The sequence below is a fragment of the Limulus polyphemus genome, unplaced genomic scaffold, assembly GCF_000517525.1.
Source record: "Limulus polyphemus unplaced genomic scaffold, Limulus_polyphemus-2.1.2 Scaffold842, whole genome shotgun sequence".
Classification (NCBI taxonomy): Eukaryota; Metazoa; Arthropoda; class Merostomata; order Xiphosura; family Limulidae; genus Limulus; species Limulus polyphemus.
Genome location: NW_013666452.1, coordinates 9,751 through 22,081, shown reverse-complemented (window position 1 = coordinate 22,081; position 12,331 = coordinate 9,751). Strand labels below are relative to the sequence as shown.

The following is a 12,331-nucleotide window of genomic DNA, read 5'->3' as shown; positions in this document are numbered from 1 at the left end:
ACAAAATAGCTTAAATCTCATAACGTTATACATTTATATATATATTTATTATATTGACCTTTCACCCATGCCTGGCTAACAATACAGAAGTTACAACGATGCGTATCAAATAACATAAAGGTGACCTTTGGTCTGTACAAAGTAATTTGTTTTGGCTGTGTTTTAGTCGACTAGTATTTTGTAAAATACAGTCACATTTCAATTATTATATATGTATATAGATTATTGCTATTTTGAAATAAGTTTTTAAAGTTATTTTTCCTAAAACATAGAACAGTAAATAAAGAAATAAAGCAAACAATTATCTCTTCTAGTTACGACCTTTGTATTCGGATGCTGCTTGATGTAGGTTGCTAAGCCTTTAACAATTTTGCACGTGAAGGACATGAAACAAAATATTTTTTTTAGGTTTTATATATACTTTTGAATAACTAAGAAATCATAAATTACTACATCAGTACCATAGAATTCTACTATAGATTTAAAAAACTTAGTAACTAAGCTGTATTTGGGTCTAAAAAAAAATATAAAATTTAAAAAAAACTAACAACACAACCTACCTCATTGAAATCTTGGTTTAAAAGAAAGAAATGGTGCTAGGTACATTAGGAAGACTGAGAAAACCTCTAGGAGGACATTCTGAGTTTCCGATTGGTTATTCATATCATATAGCAGTAAGTGTTTATAAAGGAATGTTTCCAAAAATGAGAGGAGGTGAGTGGGGTGCCACTGTGTTTGATTTATTACGTGAGCAATATCTTAGCAAATAGAAAAGATAAAACCTCCTTATTTTATATTTTAACTTGTCAATATCTGTAATTAGAGTTTCTAATTCGTATGAAACTATAGACTTAATATTTTGACTTCACAAACATCAAATTTGAACCAGTGCTGCATTCAACATACCATGTAACACACAAACAATTAATGTTTACCTGTGTTTTTTAATATTAACTTTTAAAATAAACTCAGTAATGTATAATTCTAAAATTTGAATTCTAATCTACAGTTTGTTACCAAACTTATTGACCTAAATTCATGAAATAGTAGTTCAATAAAATTTTGAATGTGAGTCAACAAACAAGATGACATGGCCTTTCATCTGTGACCTGACTCGAAAAGGTTAAGCAACTGAATAAGGATTTTCGTGATATCTTGTTTCAGTAATGATAACTTAAAACTTTTTTAAAGGTATTTTAATAATTTGTAGTGCTACGTATAATTAATAACTCAAAAGTTATAGTAATGGCCTTGAATAGCAGAAAATGTATAAAGAAAGAATACATTATAATAAATATTTGAATAGTGGAATAATTTATGGATTGCTGTTTTTGTTACTTGTGCATACAAATGTAAATATTTTCATTTCTCATTTGTCACTTTACTCACACTGTTTAACCCAATTTGGGTTAATAGTAGCTCTTTTGTGTTGAGGGGCACTGGTGGCACACTTGCATATGACATTTCACGATTTAAGTAATAAATATTAATTGTATTCTAACTCTGTTTCCACAGTTTTTTGCTTGAAAACATCTAAGAATTGATATAATTTTTGACTTTTCAAAATTTATCTTGTGTAATTTGCAAAGAAAAATAAAATAAATATTTGAACTTTGATCTCTGTGCAGTTTCAACATGTATCACCTGTACAAAAAAAATTTCTTTTTTAATTTTTCTGACCCTCCCAAAGTATAGGTTTATATTTACCCAGACCCTGGTATCCCTTACAGATAGGCGTATTTAAGATTTTATTTCTCACGTAACTTTTAATTTACTCTCATTGACTATTTTCAAGGTATCTGTGTCGAGAGGCTTTTATGATATCACAGCAAGTAGGTTAGACAAGATAGTACCAATTGATAAACATGATGTATTTTTGTTTATCTTGTTATTGTAAAGTAAATAACACTTGGGTAAGCAGTAATGTATAATTTTTTGAAAATGATTAGTTTATGGTCTCATAATATCACCCTGCTTGTCTGGATATGGTTAAAGGTCATCAACATAAACAATTTGGGTGTGAGGCTGGGAGAGAAGTTAGAAGTTTTAAGTTAGAAGAGTAAAAATATGATCACTTATCAATTTTTGTATAAACATAGATTTAGTTGTTTTGTGCTTTCTAACTTATAAAAGTTGCTTATTTAATATATAATATTTGATATTAGGTTTGAAAAGTTATTTGCTGGAAAATATCTTGGTGAGCTGGTGAGACAAATTTTGTTGTGTTTAATTGATGATAAGCTGCTGTTCAGGGGTAAACTATCCAACATGATGATGACCCACAATGCTTTCACTGCTGAACATGTTTCTGAAATTGAAAGGTTGGTATGAGGAAGTAATGTTTTAACGTATATCACTACAACCATTTTTAGTTAATCAGAATTCACAGTGTACATGTTTAAATTATCCATTTTCAAAGTGGCCATGTATATTATACATGTATACTCACCCAGTTAATATGGATGGCTGTGAATGTTATGTTGCGTATCATCAAAATATCACATAAGGTTATTAACATTTTTTGAACCACTAGCAATAACATGAATTGATTTTAATCATAGACAATTCTCATAAGTTCAAAATAAGTATTTAATAAATATATTTTACAGTTTTTGCTAGATAAGCCAAGAAACAGCAATAAATAAGTGTGGCTTTAAATTTTGCCTAAAATTGCATGATTCATATAGAAATATAATCTTAAATAGTTGATTGTAGACAAATAATAATAATAAAACTTCGTTACTTTCTCATAAAAAGAACAAAAAACAGTTAATGTCTTTAGCGTCTTTTGTTTTTTAATGAAACATGGAATGTTCCTAAGCCACCACAATGGTTGTAATTGTCAAATTATTATCTTTTATTCATGCAGGGTATTTATATATGTAGAGCTTTAATTCTTTTTCAGTGTAAAGCCTAATCAAGGCAACTTGCATTTCTTTTAGTTTTGTTTAGGTGACTACTATGATTTCTCCAATGTGTCTTGTTTAACGTACTTGTTTTAGCATTTCTTCAACTGTTCATTGCAGTCAAAGTGCCCAATTGGCATATTATTAAATAAAGGGTTAATCAAACTTTTATTTACATGTCTACAGATGCAAGTTATGACATCAAGGACCTATATGTTTAGAATTTATATAATTGGTTCCTAATGAATTCCCAATTATTCAACAGTGCAGTACCTTAACAGGTGGTAGATGTATGGTAGGAATGATATATATAAAAGGCTTTTCATAAAAGAAACATTCATACAGTGAGATTTAGAAGAAGAGAGCCCTCATTGTTTTACATGGAAGTTGAAAAATCTAGAAATAAAACATGTAGAACAGCAATGAGTTCTAAAAGCAGAACCCAATTTGGAGCAATGCTCTAATTTAAAAATTGAAATATATGGTTATGGAAGAGAATCCTTTGACCCTCTAGTCCACTGTGATGAAGATGGATATATTTTTTGGTACCGTGAACAAAGATGTAAAATAAGCAAAGATTCACAAGCTAAATGCTCACAAGTTTGAACCCACACTTTGAAATCAACAATTGTTTTCATGAGAAAGATGGCTGATGAAATGAATCACATACAAATTCATTGATACAGCTCCCATGACATGTTCCTTTGGTATGCTTAAACATATCTTTAAAGTTGAGGTCCACCTATAATGGAGGCTGTGTAGAAAGTTTGTAAAGGTTTAAATTTTAGGATTGATTTCACCATTCTTCACAGAAACGTTTTCTCAAGAAGTTACAAAATGGCTGGTACTATGTATAGAGGGATGATGTACTTGTGGTCCTGAGTTCCAGATAGAAATATAAATAGGTGAACTATTCAGGTGATAGTGGTTGAATAAAAAATACTACCACGATTAAGTCTTCTTGTTTTCTTAGCTTGGAGTTTGGCATTGAGATTGAATTTACTGATGAAGTTGCAAATTTGTCTAAAGGAGTAAATGTTTGGCAAACCATTGGTAATACTGGGGATGCCATGTCTTAGCTTTCTTATGTCTTCTCAATTGACAATGGACCTAGAACATTGTTCTTATTGAGTGCAATTAATAAATAAAGGCTCTATCATTTTTACGCAAACTTAGAATGCGTTTTTCATCAATAAACAATATTTAAACGTTTGTTTTGTTTTCACACAAGTATGTCTAATATCTGTATTTTGAAGTTATCGTGAAAATTATTTAAAGTACTAATCCTGTTGCAAAATAATTTTTACAGTGACTGATTGAGCGAATCTGCTCTGTTAAATTTTTGTTTCTTGAATGTTTAGAGATTTTCATGTAAATATGACCACTACATTTTTTTTAGTGTTCTCGCTCGGTAAATAATATGGCAGTATTTCATAATCATAGTTTATATTTGCATACATGAATTCTATTAATGTATTGATACAAAATCCTTAACAAATACTGAAATTAAAATTTGTATTGAATTTTTTCAGCCTGTTTCTTACTTCTGTTGGTAACCTTGTTGCAGCTTCTGCAATTATAAATATATTTTGTAAACATTTTTATGTAGTTTAGCAAAATGCTTTTTATATTGTTGGCAGCTTCCTTATTTCTTTTCTCTTTTTAATAATTCATATCTCATTTGTCCCTTTCCTAAATGCATGACCATCTATTGTTGATTTATCATATATTCTGTGTTACATAGAATTTATCCACTATATATAATAATGAATAAAACCTGTTACCAAAATTAAAACATTTTACACTAATTCTCATTGGTTAAATTTGTTCTTTAAATTGTATAATTAAAGAAGACTGACATTTTGATGTTGTGACTTACTGGGCTAGTTGAATAATGGATGTGGGTTTTTAGCTTGATATTAATCCTTGTGTGACAGTTTTGCACTTGCTGCTTTCAAATAGAATAATCAAACCACATGTTCTAAGATGATCCTGTAGGAAACTAATTGAAAGTGAATAAAGAATGATGTTATGAAAATAAGTAATGTTCTTTCTGTTGTTTCAGTAATATTTATTATATTCATATATTTTTTATAATAAGACATGGTAAAACAGGAGGAGCTTTAGATTGTTCACTAATGTTTATTATATATTGATTTTTGGAATGTCTAATTAGAATGATAAAAGCTAGTTGAATAATATTGCATTTGAAAGTGTTCCTGATGAAAATTAAGAGGTTTTCTGTACATTTGAAGGAAAAGTTTTAATGTGACTGGTCTAATTAAAAACAATATTGAAAATACATTGTATTAAAATTTCTATTAATTTACTGAGTTTCTAAAATGTTTATCAGCTAAACTAAAGCTATTAATTTTAAACACAGTCAAGATGGTGACCTTAAAGCTCGTGAAATTTTAGAAACCCTTGGATATCCATCTGTTACAGATGATGATATTGCAATACTTAGACATCTTTGTGCTGTCACATCAGTGAGAGGAGCCCGCATAGTCTCCATTTGTAAGTATAACCTGACTCCCATTATATACATAAACTACCTTTATGTACTAAAATGAAATGTATTCTAATTATAAGATACAAAAGATAAACACATTTGTTTTATTGCTGTGAAAGAGGAGATAATGTAATAGTGTGTTGATGAGATTTCTGTGTATATTTTAATTAATATTTTCAGATATTTGTCAGTGGAAACTTCTGAAATTTGGATCTGTTACACTTATCAGAAGTAAAATAGTGTTGATCACAAACTTCAGTATAAATTTTAAGTATTGTATGTTTGATCCGTTAATGTTAATTTGTTTTTAGAAGTTTGTGCTACTGAGAGTTGGAAGTTTCAATCCCTAGCTTTTTCTATTAGCATTGGAGCTAATAAAGTTTCTCTCTTAACATTTAAAAGAGCAAAGCACATTCCTTTTTAATTTTTTTCATATTTATCATACATTTCTTTTATATTATCTATGCAAAGAAAAATCTTTAGTTCGCATTTTCTTAGAAAAATTATATTTATGGTTACTTTTGTTTCGTTGACCCATTATTTGATATAAAACCACAGATTGAAAAGTTTAACATTCATTGTACATTAGGTTAATAAAATAACCTTCTGTTTAGTTTTATGATTTGTTTAACATTAGTAAACTAAAATTATTAGTAATAGATATTGTGATGGGAAACTTTATTTATTTTACTTAAGATATGGTTTATAAAAAATAATTTGTTATTAAATGGTTGATCATTTTATTGTATTTATGTAAAAACTTGTCTCCTAAAATATAAAATTGAAAATGCTATCAAAATGTATAAGATCTTTGTTCCATCCATTTTTCTTTGTATTATTTCATAAATATTTTTGCAAATAATTGAACATTTTATAATCATCTACAAAGTTTCTTACTTCAGTAAAATTAATAATATTTATTATGATTACATTAAAAATCTTTGCCATCATTCAAACAAATTTTAGGGGATATTATATGAATTTAAGCACAATTTAAATCTAAAGTAATCCACTAGAACACAATTGTTCTAATAATTGTAAATTCTATTCCACAACAGCAGCAGCATTGTAAAATCCAAAATAAAAATAAGAAGCTTATTTCATCCAGTATGAATTTGATTTGTGGAAAATGTCCTCCAATATTTATTAATGTGTATTATATATAACATTATTGAATAGAATTCCTTATTCAGTGGACCACAACATTTAGTAGTAATGTTTGTATGATATTACATCACAATCTGACTGATAATAATTTAAATAACACAAGCCCAATATTGGATTCCAGTCAGAAAAGCATATAATAGCATTTTTTATACTTATTTCTTGAATGCTGCTAGCTGTACTTTTCTCCACCATAAAAAAACTGATATATAAGTAGCATTTCAATCAAGACTTTGTATTTTGTAACCACAGTCATTTTGATGAGCTCTGGAATTAAGTAAAAAAGCTTTTATTTTCTTGCTAACTCCAGTTTGTGGATGTTTTTAGTTTTCCATCTTTTTCTGAGATGTATATTAGATCAACTTTGAGATTTATCACAAGTTAACCACCTAAGTTTTGTAAAAGAAATATTTTGTGTTTCCTGACATTGTTCAAGTGATAATTTTGTGCACTCTGGTCTTGTATTCTTGATAAGTACTTATAAGTGTTGTGTCAGTCTGTGCTGTGTTTGTTATGAACCTTTGTGTCATTTGTTTCTGTTCTTCACATTTACTTTTTTAGCTCTGTTTTATACCTACCATATATGTATTTTATTGTATTCAGCTATAAGTTACACTGGCTGGAAGTGGCCTAGTGATTAGCATGCTCAGATTGTGAATCTGAGGGTTCATGGCCTGTTACCACAGCAAATGCTCTGCACTTTGGGTTTGTGGGTGTGCTATAAGTGTGACAATCAATTCTCACTATTCAATCTGCCCAAAGTAACACAAGAGTTTGTATAGGCTGCTACTGACCATCTGCCTTCTTTTCCTCTAATCAGTTAATTCAAAATGAGGATCGCTATGCACTCAGAACAATGTGTAGTTTTTGCAAAACTTTGGAAACAGATATATTAGTGTGTTTGTGTGTGTGTGTGTGTGTATATATATATATATAAAAGTATGTGTATATATATTTTTTAGGTCTAGCAAGTTTGTTGAACAGAATGAAAAAGGAATTTGTAACTGTAGCCATAGATGGTTCTCTATACAACAAGCACCCCAAATTTCATCAATTAATGACTGATTTTATAGCAGAAATGGCTCCAGAACGAAAAGTAAGTAGAAATACAGATACCATATTGCAGCCTACAAGTATATTGTATATACCTGCTACAAATTCCCAATTTCCTGAATGTATTTTTGTGTTAAGAAATATAAACGTTTAATTATAGTGTCTGCAACTTTGAAGAACTGATAGCAATATAGTATAAAGCTTTTTGGTGACGTACAAGTGTTACGTGGGCCTTTTAAGCATGATTGGAGATTTCCTTAAATTATTTCTACAGCCTTTTGTTGATTTTGTGGACACCTTCATTTTTTATATTTACTAAAAAATAAAAGATTCTTAATATTGGAAGGAAGTTCAAGTCTGTGCAGCAATCTGCAAGATACTTTGTGCAAATCTGTATTTTGTAGCAGTTTTTATTCATACTGCTCATAAAATAACTAACATTTAAGAGTGAAACAGTTTACTCAGTTATTTCAGTCATTAATGCTCCTAATAGTTTTGTATTTGATTACTGTTTATTCCTTTGTGGAAGATACAACCAGGAGATAAAACCCTTTCAATTGATGTACTTAGCCATGCCCAAGGTCGCATAGATTAATTTACTCTAATCCTGCCAAAAAGAATTTCAGTTTGAGGGTAGGCTGGTAGAGATCCTGATGATTAATAAAATTGAATCCTGTTTATGCACGACACATGCTTGGTATTGTTGGCACACAAAAATATAGCTAATAAAAAAGGGGAAAAAAGGTCTTGTAGATTAATCTACTCTAATCCTGCCTTAAATAATTTCAAGTGCCACAGTTATTGAGGATTCCCTTTTGTTAATGTTGTTGACATACCTAGTTTATCTAAAATAACCTCACTGTTTCCTTTGTCAGCTTTTATTATCACAATATCTGTCTTTTTTACTTAGACTTAAAAGTCAGTATTCATACTTATAATTATTAAGAAATGTCTATGTACAGATAGCCCTTGAGTGAAATTTATAAGCAAATATAATGTTAATATATATTTTAATCATGAATTTAGTAACTGTTTTCAAATAAATGATGCTTAAACTAATAAAATTTGGAAAAAGGTTTAAAGTTTAACATTTAAAGGTATCTATTTGAAAATACTTATTTTTAACTTGTATAGAATTTGAAGTTTAATTTTGTTAGTTTTTTTATTGTCTTGCAAAGTGTCTATTGAAATATTCCCACACTCGTATTGTAGCATGATTCTATGCTCACAAAATGATTGATGATCAAGAGGACTTTTGGTCTAATGTCCATTTACTGCCTGTTTAGTAAATCTGAAACATGTTAATGAACAAGATTTTGACAAATTGCCAGTTTGGTTCCTTTTAGTATAAGTTGTCTCACCAAATGATAATAAAAAGTTTTATATTATAGCTGATAATTTAAACAATTTCTTTCAAAAGTCCATATATATGAGTTACTCCATGCTACATAAATGCATCAAGCCTTTGGGAGGTGATGAGAATGATCCTTGAATTTATTATCTCGTGGTCAGGTGTTGTTGCAAAGGAGCTTTTCAGTCAAAGATGGACTTGGAGTAGAGAACATGAAAGAGTGGTTTATGATCATATCAAAGCTACTGAAGACATTTTGTAGTTTCCTTTTTCCTTGCAGCTGCTCAGTAAATAAAAATATGTTGTCTCTTCTTGATTCAGCAGATGAATTAGCAGAAAAGACAGAATGACAAGACATCTTTACTGGTTTGTTGAAACCAAACAGTTTATGAAAATCTGCCAAACAGAAAAAATTGAACATCTAACATTTGGATAAGGAGACAGACAGAGAAAATAAAAGAAATTGTTTCATTGTGTTCAATGTTATTTATCTTGTAGAGTATAGTTTTGTATTTCAGGATACAAAAATGTCTGACAATAACAAGTCTAGAAAGTTTCATTTTACAAATGAGATGTCACTCTATCATAATTAAAAGTGTGGAAATTTACAGGGATGCGAATTGGTTACCGTTTGGCAGATTTCCATCATTATTATTATCAAACTGGCCATCCACCCAAAGTTTAAGGTGGGAGTGCTTAGACTAGAGGCATAGTACTAATACTAATAGGCTTGATTTGAAATTGCCATGTCTGCTTTGTGGTTTACACTCAACAGAAGCTGATATGTGAGGTTCCTTCTAACTGGCGGATTGACGAACAGGCTATCAATCACGAAACATCTGTTGAAAGTGAAGATATCTGAAAAAATTGGAAATGCATAAACTCCTTAAAGTATTGTGGCAGACAGTTAAAAAGGTAGACTTTAAATACTTTAATATCTGCCTGAACTCTATCACCACAGGTATCCTTTACTGAGCATGACACAAGGTTTTAGTGTCTTACATTTAAAATTGATGACTATCTATTCAGAACACAACGCTATACAATACATCATTTGACATAAACTTTTGTTTATGTTATACCAATTAATATAGCATAAAATGTTAGCTAGTAAACTATATTTTCATAGTATATAAGTTTTAAGTTCTTAATTTTATAAAGTAATGTTAAAAAAATCCTGAATTTCCCCTAGTGTGACACGTTTCCTCTAGGCATCTACTTGTCTCTATTTTATCCACCACCCTTCCAAAAAGTATGAAATTCAATATCAATTACTCACTATAAAATCATCATTGCTCAGACAAAATATAATTTTTATGGCCTTCAATTTTTTTGGTTACAGAGCTATCAAATAGAAAAACAGACCCCTCCTGCCACACCCACCTGTCACATCCTCTCTTTCAGGATTTGTTAATAGTTCTCTCTTACGTTTAGTTATATACCAGCCAGGTGGCTGGTGCTTCTTAGGTTATACTTATTTTGGAAAGCTCTTGTACCATCTGCCCTGTGACCTTATAAAAGTAACATAATATAATGGCTGAAAAAGGTTTTGCTATTAATCAGCAGACTGTTTTATATAGGGATTCATCACTAGGCTTAATTAAAATCTTGAAAATGAATAATCAACATCACCCTTACATAAAATTTTCTCCTTAATAGTACCTTTGTTTTCACTTTCACATATGTGTGTTTGTTTGCAGGAATGGGAACCTTCTAATGTTAAAATTATATCACTTTGTGAACAATTGGATGTAAAAAAATGTATAAACGTTTAATTTTTTCATTGCTCATTTTCTGGTCTTAAAGTGGTTTAATTTACTTTCAAGTTGTGAATACATTTTAACATGAGGATTAGCTCTGTGCACAAGCTTTGTTACATTTGAAATTGTTTACTAACATAAGATAGTGTATGTATAATCAATAAAGGTTGTTTTAAAACATTTTATATTAGCTTTTTAGGGTCTCTTGTTTATTAAAAGTAATTACTAATATTTTTCATATCAGTTCAAAAATCATCTTAGTTTGTGTATGTAGAACATTGTATGCATTTGTGATATAATATGCCCAGTGTATCAAGATCTTAACTAAGTTCTTCCTTAAAAAGGTTTGAGATGTGAATCTTTCAGAACTGAAACAAGACCCGTCATTTGTGTTTTTAAAAGGTTTTATCTTTTAGTTTTTAATATGAAGTAATTACAATGTATGTATTAGTTTTATTTAATTGTTTTGTATGGATCCAAATGTAGTTTCAATGAAATAATTTGTTTTAACTAGTTTTGTTCCATATTTTTAAAACATATATTAAACCAAATAGTTTGTAAATTTAAAATAACATTTTAGGGGCTTGGGCATGTTTATTGTATTTAGTTTTTTCAAGTTACTTATTGATTCTAATTGCCGATTTTTGAGACTAGAGATGGATGATTGCCTACTAAATTAAATTTTACAACTATGATTCAGTGGACGTAGAACAGTGTATAATTGACTTATTAGAGTGAGAGGCTAGAATTTCAACTTGATTTAATTTTGGATTTTAGAATGTTTAAAGATGATTTTCAATATCATATTTTTTACAGTATGTGGTGTAATATTTATCTGATACTAAAATTCGTCATTTTGCTCGTATTCCAAAAACATTACTTCTAATATAATAATATATTATTAGTTTAAAACATGAAATTTGTTATGTGTGAAAGTGGTGTATTCTGAACTTCTAAATGCTGCATGGATACCATAGTTGTTGTTGTTAAAAATGAGAAATTGGTGCTTCCTTCTGGTTAACTTTTCAAAAATTATACATGTCGATTTTAAAAACAAATCTATGCACTTGACTATTTTCATTCATAAAACTATAATACATAATAGCATATTTTGAGACAGGAGCAATAAACACTTCTCTGTTAGATGGAAGTTCAGGCATAGCTTGTGGGTTAGCCTGTTTTGCTGTGAATCAGATGGTCCAAGGTACAAACATACAGTGAGCTGGGTCTTTGACCTAGCCATTTAGTTGATGCATCACATAAAGATACATCTTTAAAAGCCAACTTAAACAAACTTTTTCACCTGTGAAATAATATAGTACTAGCAGAGACCTGCAAAACATTTCCGACCAAATTAGTATCTTTATCGTAACAGTACTTCTTTAAATATAACACTTCTAGCACAATACAAACGAATTGTAATCGTAGACAACGAAATGTGTAAATCCACTTGTGTATAGGCCGTACTTTATAGAACTTTAACTTATGTTAGGCCTAAGTTCGATAAGGAGATAACACTGTAACCTGTGTACGTTTTTTTTACTTTAGTTTAGTTAAGACTAAACTTTACTGTACTTAATACTAT

General features: G+C 29.5%; 1 protein-coding gene across 3 annotated transcripts in view; it reads left to right on the top strand.

The window, feature by feature from the left end:
* The window catches only part of LOC106460819 (hexokinase-2-like), a 51,938-nt gene that overhangs the window by 36,283 nt on the left and 3,324 nt on the right, over nucleotides 1–12,331 (top strand). For all 3 annotated transcript variants that reach the window (XM_013920561.2, XM_013920564.2, XM_013920563.2), the window contains 3 exons: nucleotides 2,166–2,321; nucleotides 5,290–5,423; nucleotides 7,545–7,678. In XM_013920561.2, coding sequence (XP_013776015.1) covers nucleotides 2,166–2,321; nucleotides 5,290–5,423; nucleotides 7,545–7,678 — 424 coding nt within the window. The remainder of the gene's footprint in view (nucleotides 1–2,165; nucleotides 2,322–5,289; nucleotides 5,424–7,544; nucleotides 7,679–12,331) is intronic.